This window comes from Odocoileus virginianus, chromosome 31 (assembly GCF_023699985.2).
Source record: "Odocoileus virginianus isolate 20LAN1187 ecotype Illinois chromosome 31, Ovbor_1.2, whole genome shotgun sequence".
Lineage (NCBI taxonomy): Eukaryota > Metazoa > Chordata > Mammalia > Artiodactyla > Cervidae > Odocoileus > Odocoileus virginianus.
The window spans coordinates 3,201,560-3,223,496 of NC_069704.1; the positions used below are offsets into that span (position 1 = coordinate 3,201,560).

General features: G+C 45.4%; 1 protein-coding gene across 1 annotated transcript; it reads right to left on the reverse strand.

The window, feature by feature from the left end:
* Positions 1-16,422: 16,422 nt before the first annotated feature.
* LOC139032344 (zinc finger protein 420-like) lies at positions 16,423-17,896 on the reverse strand. Its single transcript, XM_070459123.1, has one exon. It carries the CDS (start codon positions 17,884-17,886, stop codon positions 16,423-16,425), a length of 1,464 nt encoding a protein of 487 aa, XP_070315224.1. The 5' UTR covers positions 17,887-17,896.
* Positions 17,897-21,937: the final 4,041 nt, after the last annotated feature.

Genomic DNA, 21,937 nt, shown 5'->3' on the forward strand with positions numbered 1-21,937 from the left:
TCATGGGGCCAAGGTCATCCAGAAAGGAAAAAGACTGCTCTTAGGAGCAGGGACACTTTTCTTCAATCTTGGTGAAATTAAGGGGCTCTAGGAGAGGAAGTTGAAGGCAATGACACCCCACTCCAGTACTCTTGCCTGGAAAATCCCATGGACTGAGGAGCCTGGCGGACTGCAGTCCATGGGGTCGCTGGGAGTTGGACATGACTGAGCGACTTCACTTTTACTTTTCACTTTCATGCACTGGAGAAGGAAATGGCAACCCACTCCAGTGTTCTTGCCTGGAGAATGCCAGGGATGGGGGAGCCTGGTGGGCTGCCGTCTATGGGGTTGCACAGAGTCGGACACGACTGAAGTGACTTAGCAGCAGCAGGAGAGGAAGTAACATAATATCTCAGACAGGCAGTTTTAAATGGGAAATAATGGGAGATATATGCTCCAGTTTTACAGGGATCAAAACTTCTTAAAAAATTGAGAGCAGAAGGGAACCCTTTTTAGTTTAGATCTATGCCCCCAGAGTCATATATATATATTTTTTTCAGTTGGCCAAAACTGCATGGCAAAGCTATTTTCCAATGCAGACTTCCCCTGGCTTCTGGACCAACTGAATCTCATTTTTGCAGCTGCAAATGATCTGACTCTGAAGTTAGGAGTTCTGCTGGGTAGGGATAGAGTTTACGATCCTGTTAGAGGTCATAAAAATCACAGGAAGAAAGACTTGGAAAGAAACAGGGAATTTCTTAAGCAATGAGCTGGAAGCAAAGCGGAAGTCCACGTGCAGACGTCTGCCCAGTTGATGCATGGCCATGTCAGATGCTGACGCTGAGTGGGAGAAGGAGCTTCCCTCCCCCTGCCTGCCTGGCAGCTTATTCCACTCTAAACTAGCCCTGAACGCTCTGCGTTGGCCCAGATGAACACCTATATCCTTCCAGACGTTTCTGTGTATGTACACATGTATACAGATTCTCATTGTATCTTTAATCTGACTCATTCTGCTTCATAACCTGCTTTTCCCATTTAACTCTGTGGCTGAACACTGCCCTGCTGTCTTTTGGTTCACTTTTTTTGGTCATCCCCTGGGGGCCCTGCTGCAAAAATAATATGTCCAGGGCTGCCCTGAACTTGACCTCTTTCCTTCCAACCCCTGAGTCCTCCCATCTTTTTTCCCTTCCACTGATCCTGTTGTTGACTTTGGGGACTCAGAATGCAGACTTAGCTTTGTGTTGGCTGGACCTGAATCCATCCAACACACTCATTTGCACACTTTCGGCTAATGACCTTCTTTCCTTTCCTACGGAGAAAGTAGGAGGACTTGCAAAAAGAAAACTTTCCCGTGTTTTTCTCTGCCGCCATCCCGTGCTGGAGTGCCTTTGCTCGGTCAGCATGTTTCAGCCCGCTGTAAATTGGTCTTTCGTTAGTGAAATCGTCGCTGCAGAAATCTCTTTAAAAAGTTGCTCCTGTGCAGATAAGATCACGGCAAAGCCCATCGGTTTATATAGCACTGCATCAAGAGGTGAGAAAAAATAACTTTTAAGGTCAAATAAAATCCCAGGGCAGCTCATGACAGCTCAGTTACCTGCATCATCATGGTGTGTGAGTCAGTCGCGCGGCAAGCACTGCGTCGTGTTGTGTTCAGGCCGTTTGATTGTATGTTTTGGGTGCTTCTTGACTGACGTTTAGTTGCCCCAGTGCTGACCACAGATAGTGTCAGCAGGGAAATTGAAACGTAGTACTTGGCCTAAATATAAAAAAAGACATTTGAGCAATGGTATTGTTTAATATCTCCTAACGTTACATGAGGCATTTCACGGGTGTCTTCTAAACAGCAAGGATTTTAACTGGAGGAGAGGGATTTCCCTGGTGGTGCAGTCGTTGTGACTCCACATTCCCAATGCAGGTGGGGTGGGGATCTGAGATTCCACAGGCCATACCATGAGGCCAAATAGATGAATAAATGAAAATACTTTAAGCGGAGGAGAGACCCATTTGCTGGTTCTTTCAAATAGTGCTGATAGTAACAAAAGCTAACCTTTAACAGAGAGCTTTTAATGTGCCCAGGTACTGTTCTATACTGCTGTGTATTAGCTCACGTAACCTTTACTTAAGGACCTGGTGACAAGACCAAACAGAGAGGTTAGGTAACTCGCTCAAGGTCACACAGCTTGTAAATGGCGAATCAAGGATTTGGAACCAAGTGTCTTGTCTCCTTGAGTAGGAAATGGCCACCCACTCCAGGATTCTTGCCTGGAAAACTCCATGCACAGAGGAGCCTGGTGGGCTGCAGTCCGTGGGGTCACAAAGAATCAGACACGACCGAGCGACTGAGCACACACACATCTTGTCTCCAGACTCTACACCCTCGACTTCTGTCATTCCCATGCTTACAGGGCAGAACCACATCCTGGTCTTAACCAACTCCGCCTCTTCTGCGCCTGCCCCTCAAAGCAGCCGATGGGTCTGGAGAAAACCATTAAGTCGTGTTGGCTGCTTCCCGTTAGTTTCTGGAGCGTGATTCTCCCATGTGTCCTCGCACTACCTGGCAACCATCATCCATTTCCCTGGTCCAGTTACTCTCCAGAAAGCTCCATCTGAGTTTTCTTACACCTTCTCCTCCCTCCTTGAACCTCCAATACCTCATCCCCTCCCACCCTCTCACCTGCTGACCTATTTCCCATTTCACGGAGATGACAGTAGCAATCAGAGAACCAGTTTCCGCCCCTGCCCTGCCTCGGGATGCTCGTGTTTTGCCTTCCCTCTTGTTAAGACAGATGCAAGGTCCCCCCTCCTGAGAACAGCTCTCCTCCTCTATGCTCTGAGGATGCAGCTTCAGTAATTGTCCCCTCTCTTGCCTGCATCATAGCACATTCCTTTCCTCCTGAAATCGTTAGCATCACTGTGCAAACATGCCAAGATCTCTTCTGTGTTAAAACAAACAACAGCCAACCAATGCAATCCTGCCTTCTCCTTCAGCTGCCTTTTTACTTCTCTTCTCATTTATAACAAAAACTCTGGCAAGAGCAGTCTTCCTATCTGTCCCAATCCTTCTCCTCTGTTTCCCTCTTTCAATAACCTGGTCAGGCTTCTGCTCCTAGCTCTGCATCCAGACAGGATTGACCAAGGTCATTCAGGCCCCATGACATCTGCTTGGCTCAAGCCAGCAGTCTAGTGTCAGGCCACCTGTAGTCGGTCCTGCGAGCATTTGACATAGCTGACTACTGCCTCGTCCTTAAAGCTCTTCCCTTGCTCAGTCTCCAGAATACCTCCCGCTCCTGGTCTCCACTCCCTTCTCCTTCGTGCGCTGCTTTTCAGATTCCCAGTTTCTCTGTTCTCTATCCATGACCCCCTAATGCTGGGGGTGCCAGGCTCAGCCCTCGTGCCTCCTCTCTGCCCACGTTTCGGCTCTGGTGATCCACGTTGTCTCTCTCATGCTTTAAGCATCATCTCCAGCAGATGACTCCCCAGTTGACAGGTCCAGGTTGAACCCCGTCACTGCCCTGATCTCCAGACCTCCACTGTCCAGATCTCCCTGTCTCCACTTCGATGTCTAACAGGCATCTTGAAGGTAACGCAGCCCAGACGGGAGTCCTGACCCACAGCCATGCCAAGCCTGCTCTTTCCTTCATCTCCCCATCTCAGGTGGGGCGAATCCCCCTTTCACTGGACCAGTTGTTTGGGCCAAATGCTTTGGAGTCCTCGACTCCCCTCTTTCTTTCATATGCTTATCCAATCGATCAGAACTCCTTTCAGTTTTGTTTTCAAAGCAGACCCAAAGTCCAATCACTTTTCACCATTTCCACCACCACCTGATCTAATCCGCCAACCAGCCCTCTGGGATTATTACAAATGCGTCCTTTTCTCCCTGTTTCTACCCTGACTATACCCTCTTCCCAGCCCAGCCTCCCAAGTAATGACATAAAACCTTAGGGCAGACACTGCAGCTCCTCTGCTTGGAAATCCCCAACAGCTTCCTTACCGCTCCACGGGGAAGCCAGTCATTGCAGTGACCTTCCAGGCCCAGTGTGACCTGTCCCAGCGCCATCCCCCACTCTCCTCTTCTCTGACCTCGTTTCCTCGTCTTCTCCCCTTGCTCAGTCTCTCCAGATGCTCAGCTGCAGCCCCTCTTATTTTTCCTTGAACAGGCCCAGCAGCCCGCTTGCCAGGGTGGTATCAGTGGCCGGATGCCCTTCCCCAGGCCAAGGTCAGCTCCCTCGCTCTTTCGGACGTCTGCTCAGACCTTCCAAGTTGAGGCCATCTTGACCTATTTCAAATGGAAGCGCTCTCCTCCCCAGAATCCCTTGCCCCTTTCTGCTTTATTTTTTTCCACACTACTATTCCGTGGTATTCACAGTATGCATTTACAGGGCGTTTATTTTATTGATTGTCCACCTCTCACGTGCGAAAGTGCTCATCTTCAGGAGGACACAGGTGCTTTTGTTCTACTCCCTGAAGCATCTTCAGTGCTTAGAGCCATGTATAACACACGGTAGGCACTCATGGGGTATTTGTTGGATAAATGGGTGAATGAATGAACTCTACAAAATGAATATGATCTGGATTAGGTTAGTTGGTATAGTATCTTTGGCTTCCTTTTAAGCCTCTGGATCACTTTGAAGACGATCCAAAGATTGCACAGCCATCTTTACTTCATCTCTCTCTCTCTTTTTTTAACCTGTCAGTATTTGCAGCTACTCATCTGTGTAAATAGTGTCTTCAAGAACACTGTACAACCAAAGCTAATGAAAATTATCAGGCTGTTTTGATAAACACAAAAAGTGAAGTCAGGAGGTTATGGATGACAATTGCAGTTTTGTATCAACTCAAGCATCCAATTTATTTAATCAAAACAGCCTTGTTCTTATTGATTGACTTTATAATAAGTAAAGGTTATCATCCGTATTTATAAAATAAAGTCACACAGCTAAAACATTGCTTTAAACAAAATCAGCTTTGTATATTGCATTCCAGGCAGGAGTTTAAAAATAGCTAAAAATAAATGTGAAAACCATTGACTTGTAACATAACCTCTAAGAGCTCTTTCTTGCTTTGGTATTATCTCAGACCAACTTGGTTGTTGCCAAGCGAGGCTAGGATTGGGGTGAAGATACAGTAGACACCTCTTATCCACGGTTTGGCTTTCCATGGTTTCAGTTACTCAAGGTCAAAAGAGGTCTGAACATACGAAATGAAACATTCCAAAAATAAACAGTGCATAAATTTTAAACTGCGTGCCCTTCTGAGTAGCGTAATGAAATCTCGTATCATCCCACTCCGTCCTGCATGGGCTCCTCAGCCACTGGCATCCTGACATCCAACAATGGACACTGACCTGATTTAATGGTCCATGAGCAGTGGAAGCAGGTGACCCTTCTCCCGACTTCTCACCAGGAGGTCCGTAGCAGCCTAAAGCTGTGTCATCATGCATATGGCATTCATGTCGCTTCACCTCATCAGATAGGCATTTTATCATCTCACATAGTCACAAGAGGAGGGGTGAGTACTGTGCGATAGATATGTTGAGAGAGAGAAATTTAACGTCTGCATAAATTTTATTCTAGTAGATTGCTATAATTGTTTGATTGTAGTATCAGTTGTTGTTGTTACGGGGCCTCATTTACTGTTTTTCCCAAATCGACTTCAGTAAATTTCCCCTGCCTCCTGCCCTGTCCTTTTCATGCCGATCTCCTCTGTGCCCTGAGTGTTCTTCTATAAAATAATCATAATAAGACTTCCCTGGCAGTCCAGTGGTGAAGGCTTCACACTTCCAGCGCAGGAGGCGTGGGTTCCATCTCTGGCTGGGGGAGTTCCGTGTGTGACAAGGTGCAACCAAAATAAATCGTAGTAATAGCTGGCCTTTATCTACTAATCATGGCAAGCCCTGGGTGAGGCATTTAACATGAATTTTCATATTTAAACCTTACCACAATAACGGTCGCCCTAGAGACAGATACTATGACCATTTCAATTTCATAAACGGGGAAGTGTTGGCAGAGAGAGAGAGAAAGCACCTTCCCACGGTCACATGGTCAGCGAATGTGACAGTCTCCTCCCGAGATGTCTGAGCCATTTTTGCAAACTCAGTGGCAGACCAGAGCCGGCTGCTGAGCAGGAATCCAGAGAAAGTCAGTGCCCTGGCTCAGGTCCGACCCAGACTCTCCACTCACTGGGCCCGCTGGGGTGTGGATGAGCCCACTTGGTCTTCCAAAGAGTGTAAAGAGGTCTCTGTCATTTGCATCTTGCATCTCTTATTGACAAAGTCCTTGAAATCAGTCTGTTCCAAAGAGCCTCAGAGTCCCACTCTCACAAGATCTTTCATTTTGTTCCAAAAATTGTGGCAGGAAATTTCTGAGCTGTTGATATGCCGGGATGGAGTTTATTATCACTAGCAGATCTGGCGTTGGAAGATGTATGAAAGATCTCGTGAATAATAGAACACGGGCTGGTACTCATTCTTCCTTGTGAGGACCAGGCATGTCCAAGACGGAACAGACAGGATCTGGCAGCCAGGGCCAGGGGTCACTTGCATAAATGCTGCGGCCATGTCTGAAGGCTTGCTCACACTTCCCAGGGATCAGAGGACCAGGAGATGTACTACAATGAATTACAAGGAGATACATGGGTGAGGAGTCAGAAGAGCTGAGTCTGAGGCTTGAAGTACAACCTTAACAAAATTACTGTTGCTCTCTGAGCTCCTCTCTAAGGAGAGAATTTAAGAATCTGCCTGCAATGCAGGAGACCCGGGTTCGGTCCCTAGGTCAGGAAGATCCCCTGGAGAAGGGAATGGCAACACACTCCAGTATTCTTGCCTGGAGAATTTCATGGACAGAGGAGCCTGGCCGTGGGCTACAGTCCATGGGGTCCTAAAGAGCTGGACAGGACTGAGCGGCTAATATACATATACACATACAGGCTTGTGTAAGCTATTTATTTATTTGTTTTTAATTGAAATATAGTTGATTGACAATATTGTGTTAGTTTCTTCTGTACAGGAAAGTGACTCAGTTATATGTATACATATATTCTTTTTTATTGTGGTTTATCACAGTATATTGCACATAGTTCTCTGTGCTTACTGTAGGATCTTGTTTATTTACTCTCTACATGATACTTTGCATCTACTAGTCCCAAGCTCCCAATCCAACATCACCAACATCATCCAACAACCACAGGTCTGTTCTCTTTGCCTGTGAGTCTGTTTCTGTTTCACAGACAAATTAGTGTCATATTTTCGATTCCATATATAAATGATATCACAGGGTATTTTTATCTTTTTGGCATTTCACTTAGGATAATAATCTCTAGGTCCATCAATGTTGCTGCAAATGCATTATTTCATTCTTTCTTATGGCTGAGTAATATTTCATTATATACATATATCACATCTTCTTCAAGCATTCATCTGTTGATGGACATTTAGTTTGTTTTCATGTCTCAACTATTGTAAATAGTGTTTCTTGGAACATAGGGATGATGTGTATTTTAAATAAATTATGAGGGAAGAAATCTGAGTCTAGATGGAGGGTGTGGGAGCTGCTGGGTGGCGTGGAAGAGAGGCGCGTGCAGATGGTGACCAGCTTACGGGCGGTAAGCTCGGAGCAGGAGAGCAAAGCCTCGGGAATTCCCGGAGCTGACACACAGCCCGCTGCGGACCCAGCTCCACCGTGCTTCTTGGCTCCTCCCAAGGCCCGACTGTACGGTTTTCCCCCGGGGATGCCAGTTTTAGATGAAATCACCGAATACCTGCTGTACCAGTGAGCTTTTGTTGCCTAACACGTTACCGCTCGTTATTTCTCAGAAGTCTCACGTTGGCTGGGAGGTCCCGCTGCTCCGGGCTGCATGTAGCGGACGGCACGGAGCTAGTTGGCATGTCTGTGGTCAGCCAGCAGGGAGCTGCCGGCCATCAGGTCTGGCCCGGTGGTGGCCAACTCTTTCCTCCAAGTGCAGCTCACCCGCTCCGGCAGCTGGGTCACAGCGGTGGTGGGGTCCACGTGAGGGAGAGGTGGAAAAGTACAAGCGCTTTTCTCACAGCTTCCGCTCTGGACAAGTCTGTGACTTTGTCATTGGTAGAAACAAGTCACGTGGCCCATTCCAGGATCCAAGTGGGAATGAGCTCGAGACGTTGGACGCAGCGAGGCCATCACTTGGGGCCGTGAATACAATAGGCCTGTTACATCTGGGTCACTAAAGGAATTTCTGAAGAATGCAAGCAAGATCATTTAATAAAACGAACGTGTACTGAGCTCCTACTATGTATCAGTGCTCTTCTAGTGGTTCACGTGCCGGGGATTCGGAGGCGAGCACGGAAAAACGTGCATCAGTCCACCTTCACACAGAAGGGAGAAAGAAAGGTAGTTGCTCTGTTGTGTCCGACTCTTTGTGAGCCCACGGACTGTGGCCCACCAGGTTCCTCTGTCCATGGGATTCTCCAGGCAAGAGTACTCGAGTGGGTTGCCATTTCCTTTTTCAGTGGATCTTTCCCACCCAGGGACTGAACCTGGGTCTCCTGCACTGCAATGCAGGGGACCCCAGTTCGATTTCTGGGTTGGGAAGATCCCCTGGAGAAGGGAAAGTCTCCCCACTCCAGTATTCTGGCCTGGAGAATTCCATGGACTGTATAGTCCACGGGGTGGCCAAGAGTCGGGCGTGACTGAGCGACTTTCGCTTTCACTCTGAAAGAGAAGTCCTAAAGAGGCCTTAGACAGCTTCCATCCCAGTTCCTTTAGACTCTCATTAGTTTCCTGTTTCATACATGGATGTGTCTCTGTTGTGTATATGTCAATCCCCGCCTCCCCTTTCCTCCCACTGCCCCCGTCCCCCTTGATATCCATACATTTGTTCTCTGCATCTGTGTCTCTATTTCTGCTTTGCAAATGAGATCATCTATACAATTTTTCCAGAGTCCACATGCATGCATTAATACATGATATTTTTCTCTTTCTGACTTACTTCTCTCTGTATGACATTCTCTAGGCCCATCCACGTCTCTGCAAATGACACGGCTTCATTCCTTTTTATGGCTGAGTAATATTGCATTGTATATATGTACCACATGTAGAAAAATCAAGGTGGATCCTATACTATTGACCATTTCTAATTACTTCATGAAGAAGTCGCTACTATGTGTAGGGATTCTATCTCAAATGGTATTTAAGGATTTTCCTGATTTCTAACAACAGAGGAATTCACTTTAGACGATCTGTTTCTTAAATTCACAGCTGCTGAATGGGGAGAAGACTCTAGATCCAAAGGACAAGCCTTAATTTGGTTATTAAATCAGAATTAAGTGCTCTTGGAAATACTCGATTGGAAGCAATGAACAGAGCTGGAACACCTAATGCCTGTGAGACATACGCTAGATTTCAGGGGAAAGATTAAGAAAATAAAGACACAGTCATTGAAAACTAAATAAACAAAAACACCCCCCCCCCCAACTTCCATTCCAGCCCTTGATTTCCAGATGGGCACAGTGACGACCAGAGGGGCGTGGTGGGTCTGAGCCCGGGCACAGCGTGAGGAGGGGCTGGGGCTCAGACCAGCTCCCTGGTTCTGCCTCTCCCATCTTTACTGTATAGGAGCCCCCAAACAAGTGACCCGTTCCACTCACCTCCCATTCGGATGCCCCCTCCAGGCCTCCTTCACTTTGACTTATAACAGACCCCAGGATTGGGCAGAAGTACCCAATGTTTGTAGAGACATGAATCTCTGAGGTTGTGGAGGGAAGGCCCCAAAGAGGAGATCCATATTCGAAAAATCGTTAATTTCACTTAAAAGTCACGTCTGTGCTATTGACTGCCTCGGCTGCTTGGAATTTAGTTTACGGTTCCACTCCATGGTTTGGACGCTTGGGCTGCGAGGAGGGAATCCAAGGAGAGAGAGCGGCTGATACATCAAAGTCGTTTGTGAGATACAAACGCCGCTTGCTCCGAGGCAGTGGTTTACAGGGAGGGGCTCCTCAGATATGAGCCCCACTGCCCCGTGGGCGCTCTGCTCCTAGATTGGAGGGGAGGAACCAGGCTCCAGGGTCATGACTTGCCCCAGACCACAGAGCTGCAAGTGGTAGAAAAAGCCTTTTCCTCTTGAGCCCCTGACCACCAGGCACTTCGAGGACCTGTTTGGCCCTGGGACTCGCAGGCACCCACCCGCCCAGCCCCACCCGCTGCTTCCTTTTCTCTCGCTGGCAGTGCAAGGACTTTATTTTCTGAAGGCACAAACTGCTCCCGGCATAAAATCATCCCCGAGAAGATATACTTTCCTGGGTGACTTATCGTTCTTTGTGTTTCTAGCGCTTTAAGATTTTTATGTTTCCAATAACCCAAAGAAAGATGATGGATATATAATAACACTGAGCAATAACAGACTGTATTTACAAACACATATATATGCTCCATCAAATGTACATATTTTCATACCTCTCAGCCACCTTTCTGGGGCAGCTGCATTTTTTTGAATTACACGGTATAAGCAATGAGCCTATCATCCTGTTCACACATCCATAAATTACCCAGAGGGAGCAGGGCGTCCGGAAAGCATCCCTGCTTTAAATCACCTGCGAATGTCTTTCCCCCTCCTTTTCCTGGGATGGCTCATCTGGGAGTGGGGTGGTGGGCATTTAGAGCAGAGGGGAGAGGTCTGCGCTGGCAAGCAAGAGGTTTGGTTCAAGAGGTGTGCTGGCTCTATTAACAAATTGCTGTGCGATCTGGGGAGAGTTGCTTTGCCGCTCTGGGCCTCAGTTCTCCCATCTGTGAAATGGGTAACTGAAAACAGAGGAAAGAGGCTCTTGGCCTTGGCAATGACAATAGGGAGACCCAGATCAAGACCCCAGTTCTTTCGTGTGTACCCATCCTGCTGGGGTTCCAGGGATTACATCTTGCAGGTAGGTTTTGAGTATCAAAAGCTCCTCCTCTTTTTTCCCCTGCAGTGGTACCTGCAGACACGTTGGTCAAGCCCTGACTTTGGGAAAAGTCACAGATTTGTAGTTTTGAAGGGGGTGGCCTCATTCATCATTTCCCGTATTGCGTGAAATGAGTTTTCAGGCTTAATTTTAACTTCCTAAGAAGCTCTAGAGGAAACGGCACGTTGGAGGGGTAGGTTTTGAAGGCGGCAGAGTCCGGGGAAGGCGGAACACGCCTTCCAGGCCGAGGGACGTGGAAGCCCACGAGCAGGATCATGTGTAGCAGGACTGCCTGCTGCGGTCACAGCTGAATTCAGCCCGAGCAAGCCGGGTTTTTCATGCTCATCTTTAATTTACCCGCCTGGAGTTTTTCAGGTTACCATGCATTATTCATGAGCCCCTCATGCATGTAGCATCCGAGGCCCTGGATAAAGAGATGCCAGAACCAACGAAATACAGAATCCTGTTCCTAAAGCTCTCAGAGACTCAACCCGGTGAGTCTCGAACAAAGGAGCCGTGGCTGGACTCTGCTTGCGGGGCCTTCCGCTCCACTCCAGATTTCGCTGGGCTGCCTCTGCAACTGAAGCTACCTTCAAGGGTTCTTCCCTTAGGACAAAAGACAAAGCTTGATGAAAAGTTGAACCTTCATCCTGCAGGCTCTCAGCAGAGGCTTGCCAGCACCCCCCTGACTTGGCTCTCACCAAGGAGGAAAATGCCCCGGATGGTTGACTGCTATGTTTGACTGCAGGTACCTATGGAACCTGAAGCAGGAGAAGAAATGGAAGAAGAGAAAAGCAAGCCGTGTGGATAGTTTATTAAAGAAGTCTTTCAACATCACATTGTCCATTTCCTCAGCTCTCTTTAGTCCCTGCCTGAACCCTTGTTGTCTCTTGGCACCAGGCTAAGCTAAGCACTTCACACTGAATGCTCAAGGCACACTCGGGAGAGAAGGGGGTTATCCCCATTTTACAGAATAGGAGACGGGCTCAGAGGGCTCAGGTTATTTTTCCAAGCGTTTTTACAGCAAAGTAGTTTATTCTGGAAAAGAAGCCCAGCAAATGGAAAACAAGGGAAACCCGTCCAAGCATGTGGGATGGACCTGGTTAGTTCTTTGGGCAACAAGGGCTTAGTTCTACTGGGGACTCTCAACAGAGTCATGTAGGAGATGCCTCAAAATTGTCCACGTGAGATACAGAGGGGGGATATTTATGTTCTAGTTTCTGTCCCCTTTTGGTCAAAGGATGCTTTTTTGGTTGTTTAGTTGCTAAGCCAGGAGAAATATCAACAACCTCAGATATGCAGATGATACCACTCCAATGGCAGAAAGTGAAGAGGAACTAAAGAGCCTCTTGATGAAGGTGAAAGAGGAGAGTGGAAAAGCTGGCTTAAAACTCAACATTCATAAAATGAAGACCGTGGCATCCAGTGCCATGACTTCATGGCAAATAGAAGGAGGAAACAATGGAAACAGTGAGAGACTTTATTTTCTTGGGCTCCAAAACCACTGCGGAGGGTGACTGCAGCCATGAAATTAAAAGACACTTGCTCCTTGGAAGGAAAGCTATGACAAACCTAGACAGCATATTAAAAAGCAAAGATACCACTTTGCTGACAAAGGTCCATTTAGTCAAAGTGATGGTTTTTTGCAATAGTCATGCCCCGTTGTGAGAGGTGGACCATAAAGAAAGCTGAGCGCCAAAGAATTGATGCTTTCTAATTGTGGTGATAGAGAAGACTCTTGAGAGTCCCTTGGACTGCAAGGAAATCAAACCAGTCAGTCCTAAAGGAAATCAACCCTGAATATCCGTTGGAAGGGCTGATACTGAAGATGAAGATCCAATACTTTGACCACTGATGCAAAGAACCAGCTCATTGGAAAAGACCCTGATGTAGGAAAAGATTGAAGGCAAAAGGAGAGGGTGGAAGAGGATGAGATGGTTAGATAGAATCACTGACTCAATGAACAAGAATTTGAGCAAGCTCCAGGAGATAGTGAAGGACAGGGAAGACTGGCATGCTATAGTCCATGGGGTCGAAAGAGTCAGACATGGCTCAACAACTGAACAATGAAGCCTAAGCTGTGTCCAGCTCTTTGCAGCCCCATAGACTGTACCCCACCAGGCTCCTTTGTTCATGGGATTTTCCAGGCAAGAATACTGCAGTGGGTAGCCATTTCCTTCTCCAGGGGATCTTCCTGACCCAGAGATCGAACCTGCATCTCCTGCCTTGCAGGCAGAGTTTTCACTGCTGAGACACCAGAGACATTCAAAGGAAGCCTTAGTGGTTTTCTAACTTCCTCGCACTTGCAGGTTTGTGCATTGTGGTGGTTCATTTTATGTGTCAACCTGAGTCACAGATGACTAGATATCTGGCTAAACATGGTTTTGGGGTGTGTCTATGAGAGTGTTTCCAGAAGTGATTACTCTTTGAGTCAGCAAAGTAAGTAAATCAGATGGTCCTCTCCAATGAGGGCGGGCATCATTGAATGCCTTGAGGACCAATAGAACAAAAATGTGGAGAGGAAAGGAGCATTCTCTTCCTCTGCCTTCCTGCTTGAGCTATGACATTAGTCTTCTCCAGCTCCTGGATTGGGACTTATGCCATTGATTCTCCTGGTTCGCAGGCCTTCAGAATCAGTTGGAACTACACTACTGGCTTTCCTGGGTCTGTAGCTTGCAGATGACAAATCACAGGACTTCTCAGTTTTCATCACTGTATGAACCAATTCCTTGCAACAAATATCTTTATAAATATATGTATCTATCATCTATCTATCATATCCCATTGGTTCTGTTTCTCTGCGGAACCCTATAAATGCATGCAACCAGAATGAATAAGTAGGTTTGCAAAGGTAGTGTGTTAGGGCAGAGAAAACTCAGGGTAGAAAGCAAGAGACAGTGTAACTGAGATAAAGTTCTATCAGCTACACCTGACTGCAGCTGGTTGCCACAGCAACAGCTGGGGCAAAAAGGGCGCCAAGAGGAGGTAAGAGAGGTCATCAAATGATATCTGACCCCGTCCACCTCTTGCAATGCTGTGCCCAGCATTAAATCCAGCCCACTCTAGAGCCTACACAGTGGTCATTGGCTGAAGTCTCAGGGAAACACTCAGTATCGATGAATCGATCATATCACAGTCCCTACTGCTGCAGCAGACCCTAAGCCATAATCCCTTGATCATCTCTTACCTCTAGCAGCCATTCTAGACTTTCTTCCTTTACCCTTGGAAGATGCTTCAGCACATCTAGGTTATTTACTTCATGAAGCAACTGAAAACTTATTTCTGAAATGTCAGACCTCTGAGTTGCTTTATTTTTGTTCATTGCAAAAGGCTGTTGCAAAACCATTTACAGCTACGATGCGTCATGAAAACACCAAGAGGTGTCTCAGGGAGCCCCCTGGGGTCCAGGCACGCTTCTTTCTGCCACATTAGTAAAGCATCAGGGCAGATGACACATGCCCATACTGTTTTTCCTTTCTCAGAGTAACCGTCCTTCTCCATGCCATAGGAATCAGGAGGTAGGAATGGGAAGCAAAAGTACCATGCTCAACCCCACTTTCGGTCTTGAGTCCAGGATCTATATATTCCAGCCATCAGTGACCCAGCACCATAAACCTCAGCCAACAGGACAGTACGCCAGCTTTGCAGGTTATTGTCCCAGAGCTGGGCTGGCAGCTGCGGGCTTGGTCAGAGGAAGGCCTGGAGTTGGAGGGGTTACAGCCAGAGCCCATGAGATCTGGAGCTTCTCCCCTGGGACCATGGTGGGCTCCACCCTGTTAGAGGGTGCAGGAACTGCAGCCCTGAGCAAACTCAGCTTGTTCCCGAAGGGAATGGCAATTGCTGCTGAAAGGTTGCTGCTGCGAGCCGTGTGTTACACTGGGATTCGTGACCCCCAGAGGAGAGGATTTTGATCCGGGGTCAGAGACAAGGCTTGACTACTTGGAGCTTTTTGTGTAGCAAAGTTTTATTAAAGTATAATAGGGATAGGGAAAGCTTCTGACATAGACATTAGGAGGGGACAGAAAGAGTGCCCGCTTGCTAGTTTTTAGTAAGGCGTTTTATGTCTGTTGGTGGGCTTCCAATCAGATAAAAGAAACACCTCCAGGCTGAGTGAGTTTCACCAGGCCCCTCTCCTACAATATGCATTTTTGAGATAGGATGGCATGAGGTGTGTCATCCCCAGCCATAAGATAATGGACATGAATACTGGTTTGTTCAGTCATTATCAGCCCAAGGTTTAGAAAAGGAAAAAAAAATGATTAGTCTTGGGCAGAACAGGTTTCTTTTTTTTTTTTTTCCACAAGAAACCATCAGTTTTATTAACATGTAATGTCACACATAGTCAGAATAAAACCTTTTCCAATCCACTGTGTAACTGATTAAATACAGATTACAAGCATAAACAACGATATTCATTCCTTTGATACAATGATCTCAGGACTGTGATTTCTACGGTTACAAAATGGAGGCTAATCATTTACGAATGAAACAAGATGTACATGACTTCTGAGAAAGGTTTCCATACATTTTTAGGGTATCAGAGGTATCTTTATTCGAAACATGTCAACTAATATTCACAACTTCTGTTGATATTATAAAGACACATCAAGAGTTCAGTGAACTGTCATTGTATTTTCCTTAAAATGCAAGTGATATAACTATTGAAAATGTGCATCTTACTTTAATATGTGGAATTACTTCCTAAACACTTACTTCATGGTGACCTATAGGGATGTTTGACATGAATGACTAACACCTCCATTTAAATGTTCAGTGTACATGCTACATCACTGTGTCCTTAATCTTCTAATGGAGAATAAACATAAATGATTTCTGTCTAGGATAGAAGGTCTTGTTTCATCTTTGAGTAGCAATATCAAAAACATAACTTTGCATACACACTAAACATGAAGCATAGCAGCACGGAGTAATTTGAGAGTCGAATAACATCTTGGTTTTTAAATAATCACAAGTTGTGTCAATATAAACAAAGATACATTGCTAATAATTGTACATTTCTAAATACTAATCCTTCATCTTGTGATCCATACTAACATATCAATTTTCTATCTGTTTTAACTATGGATTACTATCTGCAATACTTCTCCTGAAGAGGAACTTCAAATTGGATGAATGAACAATCAAATAGGATTGAGGAAATGCTTTCAAGTGTGTGGGCTTCCCTGATAGCTCAGTTGGTCAAGAACCCACCTCCCACTCCAGTATTCTGGCCTGGAGAATTCCATGGACACAGTCCATGGGGTTGCAAAGAGTTGGACATGACTGAGCAACTTTCACTTTTTCTAGTGTGCAATTTCTGGTATTTATTTAGATTTAATTTTCATCAAATACTTTTCTACATTTTTTCATGTCATTCCTTATCTTACTTAAATAAATGGCCTTGTATTTTCTGAAGTGTATGTTTAGGACAAACCTCTTCCATCACTTATTACTAGAGTTTCTCTCCAGCATGTGCTTTCTGATATTTAGTAAGGTGAGAGCTCTGATTAAAGCCTTTGCCACTTTCCCTACAGTTATCAGGTTTTCCCTCCAGTATGAATTCTCTGATGTTGAGTAAGATGTGAGTTCTTGATAAAGGCTTTTCCACATTCTTTACATTTGTAAGGTTTCTCTCCAGTATGAATTCGCTGGTGTTGAATAAGGCTTGAGTGGTGACCGAAGGCTTTTCCACATTCTTCACATTTATGAGGTTTCCCTCCAGTATGAATTATCTGATGGTAAGTAAGACCTGAGTGCTTGCTAAAGTCTTTGCCACAATCCTTACATTTATAAGGCCTCTCCCCAGTATGAATTCGCTGGTGTTGAGTAAGAGTTGAGTTCTGACTAAAGGATTTCCCACATTCTGTACATTTATAAGGTTTCTCTCCAGTATGAATTCTCTGATGGTAAGTAAGACCTGAGCACTGGTTAAATTCTTTGCCACAATCCTTACATTTATAAGGTTTCTCTCCAGTATGAATTCGCTGGTGTTTAGTAAGAGTTGAGTAGTGACTGAAGGCTTTTCCGCATTCTTTACATTTATAAGATTTCTCTCCAGTATGGATTACTTGATGTTTAGTAAGACATGAGTGCTGTCTAAATGCTTTGCCACAATCCTTACATTTATAAGGCTTCTCTCCAGTATGGATTACTTGATGTTTAGTAAGACATGAGTGCTGTCTAAAGTCTTTGCCACAATCCTTACATTTATAAGGCTTCTCTCCAGTATGAATTCTCTGGTGTTGAGTAAGATTTGACTTCTGATTAAAGGCTTTGCCACACTTCATACATTTGTGTGATTTCTGCTGCATATGAATTACCTGATGTTGAGTAAGACATGAGCTACAAGGAAACACTTTGCCACATTCTTTACATTTGTTTGGTTTCTCCCTAGCATGAACTTGCTGATGCAGACTGAAATGTGAACACCTAAAAATGGCTTTGCCACTTTCCTTACCTTTGTAAGGTTTCTGCTCTGTATGGATTCGCTGATGTTGAGTAAGCTTTGAGTTCTGATTAAAGGCTTTGCCACACTTTGTACATTTATAATGCTTCTCCCCCATATGAATTTGCTGATGTTGACTAAGATTTGAGCAAGACATAAATGCTTTTCCACATTCCTTACATTCATAAGGTTTCTTGCCAGTGTGTATTTGCTGATCTTGACTAAGCTTTGAATTCTGATTAGAGGCATTGCCACACTCTGTACCTTTGAAAGGTTTCCATCCTGAATGAATTTTCCTGTGTCTACTTAGACTGGATGAGTTAGTAAAGGCTTTCTCACATTTCTTACACTTGTAACTTTTCTGCAGATTCTGAATATTCTGCTGTTGAGTAAGATTTGAAGACTGATTAGAAATATCACTATATTCACAATTATAAGTCTTCTCTCCTGTATGTGTACTCTTCTTTAGTGGAAGACTTGATGTTTGATAAAAGATATTCCTACATGTACTATTTTTAGAATCCTTGTCTGAAGATTGAGGTCCCTGATGTTTCATAGGGTTAGAGTCTTGTTTAGTTTTAGACCCAGTTTCATTGCATGAATAGCTTCGCACTCCATCGTAAATATTCTTGTAATTATTGGGGGTAGAGCTCTTACTTAAGGCCTGATTCATGTTATTACATGTGAGAAGTTGTTCCATATTAACCGTATCATGATGTGTATTGAACAATGATGGTGGGATTAACTCTTTTCCATTATTATCAAAATTACACATTTTGGAACAGAGAGAAACTGTCTGTTGGTGGAAGAATAATGACTCCTTGCTCACAGATCCCTCAAATTGATTATATTGTGAGTTTCCCCATCATTTTTAAATTTCTGGTTTTCAAACGTGCTTGAATGTATGTGTAATCGAAGCCTGTGTTCAGAGTAGTTTGAATGAGTATGTGCAGTAGAGACTGGATGACTTTCCAGATTTTCCACATTCCTCTTCAGAGAACGTGTATGTGTCAAAAAATGATTTAAGCCTTTGCTTGAAAAGATACGCTTCTCTGCAGATGTTGATCACTGAAATGGGTGTTTTCCCCAATTTGACTCACATTGCTCATTTCTTTTGGCAGTAATGTCTGCATTATGTGAAACTGTGTCAGTTCCTTTATGTCCATATAAACATCTTCTAGGTCTTTCACAGACCCCCGTATATTCCTGGTCTTTCATTAAATGTTCATTTCCAAGATGCGCTCTTCATATGTTCCTAGGTTTGCCTTTTGGATTAAATTTTCGAACCTTGGATTCTTTGACATCAAAACATGGGTGTTGTGAGAAGACACAGCTGTGTATATGGCTGGCATCTCCAGTCTCCTTACATCCCAGGGATTCTTCATTTGCTCCAGAAAGGTGATCAGGTCTGGCTTAGAGACCACAAGACCCACGGAGGCCAGGTTCCTGTAGTTCTCTAACATCCCATCCCTATACAATTCCCGCTGACCGAGGTCCAGGCATTCCCACTCCTCTTGAGTGAAGTCTATGGCCACATCCTGGAACATCAGCCGTCCTGTTTGCAACCCCAGGGTCTGTAGCCTGCCAGACTTCTCTGTCCATGGGATTCTCAAGGCATGAATCCTGGAGTGGGTAGCTATTCCCTGCTTCAGGGAATCAGTGCCTCCCCGTGTTCATCCCTCACAAAGTGAATGTATTCAACATTGAAAGTCACTATTTCATGCTGAGAATTCTTAATAGAGAATTCACTATTTCATGAGAATTCATGCTCTATAGCCGGGATACAGACAATGGAGAAAAGTCTCTGGGACATCAGGGAGATGCAACCTGAACAGCTGGTTTTTCACTGAGAACCTACCATTTCCTCCTCTTCTTCCTCCTGCTCTGCGTCTTCTCTGGGAATGTTACATCCCAAACTCACATCTGCATATTGAGAAAATACCTTCAAAGACATCCAGGCAGCTGTTTAACCTGCAGCTGCTGATAATGCTAATCACATCCTGGTGCTCTACACTATTTGCAGACCGTCCTGGCTAGTTCTTCTCCTTCCTTTTCGAGTTACAGAGAACAGTTCACGAGAGACAATGGACCCTGCTTCTGGGCTACCTGACCCAGCCTGATAAAAAGTCCTTCCATCCAGATTGGAGACAGTCTCTTAAATTATGTCTTTTTCCAGTCTTGGTTGCAGGTCATGAGGCATCTGATCTTCATCCAAAGAAAGATTACTGAGATAAGCTTACCGAATGGCGTCCACTGCTCACCAGACTCAGGATCAGGAGAGGAACTCTCCTTCCCGCAGTGCCGGCTGCCTTCCAGCGCGCTTGCTGGCCTCGATCTTGTGCCGGCTGGAAAGTCTAATCCATTCCCCTTTATAGAAAGCTTTCTCTGCGCCAGATACCTTCCTGCTTCACATCAGGGCCTCGGATTTACACTGGACTTTCCTGTCCTGCCTGAGCACTGGTGCTGTATCTATCCTTCCCCTCTGTCCTGGGAGTGTTCTCTTCTCCCAGTCAAGGGATCCTGGATGAGACCCCAAATGTTATGCCCGGTGTCCGAATCCCTGAGCAGGAAGAGAGAAGGCCTCCAAGACAATGCAACTCGCAAAACGGGAAGTTTATTGCTGACTCGAGTGAGGGCTCCTCCAGAACAGGTTTCATCAACAGAGAAGGGGGAAAAAATCTGCCATTTGTAGTTTATTTCATCCTGCTGCTTGGGGACCTCTGGCCTTCCTACCTGTTACCCTCTCACTGCCTTGTCAAGAAGGTGGGTAGAGACAAATTTTAATCCTATATCATGCTGATTCTGAAGACACTGTCCTACTGGCAAGACCAGGATTGCTGCCCAGGACTTGAACCCTCTCCTTCTTTAATTAGACTTTTCTGACCACGGATTTTCCCTTGATTGGAGAGGACTTAGCTGTAGGCATTCTCTGTATTCTTGATTCTTGGTTTCAGCACTCATGATGAGCAAATTCATGCAACAATCATACTTTTGTAGATCCTTTATCCCAAGGTGGCTGCTACAACACTAGAATCTTCAGTCCTGCTGTGAAGGTTGGTTCTCCAACACTAACACTGCGGCTCCCTCAGTTTTGAATCTTTCAGCAGTTATCAAATCTTATCTCTCCTTATCTCTTCAGGAATACAAATCTTTGTTCTCCAAGGGAAGACTTTGCAGGAATGACATGATCGGATTTTTGTCACAGAACTCTTGTTTGCTAACATTTATTGGATACCCAGTGAGTGCCAGGCGCCATTCTAAGCATTTTACATCTATTGACTCATTTAGTCTTTGCAATGATCTTATGATGGAAGTACAGTTTCCGTGCCCGATTTTCACCTGAAAAAACAGCCAAACAAAATGCAAAACCAGGTACAGAGATGTTAAGTGTTTTGCCTGAAGTGGTGTGCTGAGAGGTGGGACAAGAAGTCCAAAACCGGAGCCTGCAATGTAACCATTATGTATTCAACCTCATTATGTATTCAGCTCATAGACTGCAGTTTGGAGAAGGATAGTAGGCTGCCAGACTGGAGTCAGGGAGACCAGTCAGTAATGATTGCAAAAAGCCACATGGTGACCTGGACAGAGGTTAGGGAATCTAGGATGGAGAGAACCTAGGGTATTGGATGGTAATTTAAGTGATAGACACCCTTGGATTTGATGTTGTGGGGTTCCTTTGCTGCCCTGTGCACCTCCCCTGAGCTCTGCCATTTCCTGGCTTACTTTCAACGGCAGTTGTTGTTCAGTCGCTAAATTATATCCAACTCTTTGTGATCCCCACGGACTGCAGCACGCCAGGCTTCCCTGTCCTTTGCCATCTCCCGGAGTTCGCTCAAACTCAAATCCATTGAGTCAGTGATGCCATCCAGCTATCTCATCCTCTGTTGTCCCCTTCTCCTCTTGCCCTCAATCTTTCTCAGCATCAGGGTCTTTTCCAATGAGTCAGCTCTTCACATCAGGTGGCCAAAAAATTGGCAGTATCCATATCTTTTTTGCCAGATAGAAGTGTCCATATCTTTCTCTGAGGTTGGGGAACTGCCTATGGGTAAGACAGATCCAAGTGCCAAGAAATTAACACCACTCAGGAGTGCCCTCCGCCAACAAAGGATGTGATTCAGGCATGTTTCTATATCATTTCCTCAAGTTTCCATGTGGAATTAAACTTCAATTGCCCACAACACAGATGGCTTGATAAACACACCCATGGTTGATTTCCTTTTCTTCCCTGTCTCACTTCCTCACTCCTTTACCCTGGATTTCCTGCACCTTCCAAAGAAACTGCCTGCCTGCTGCCTAAGTCATGTTTGGCTGTTTGTAACCCCACGGACTGCAGCCTGCCAGGCTCCTCTGTCCAAGAGATTCCCCAGGCAAGGATACTGGAGTGGGTAGCCATGCTCTCTTCAGGAGGGCTCCATGACCCAGGGATCAAACCTGTGTCTCCTGCGACTCTTGCATTGCAGGTGGATTCTTCACCATTGAGCCACCAGGGAAGCCCTCCAAACTACTTGTATTTAAATCCTCTCTCAGGGTTTACTTCTGGGAGAAACCCAAGTGTAGACAGAAGCAGATGACTGTGGACAGTGCAGATGTTAAGAGTCAAAGATGCT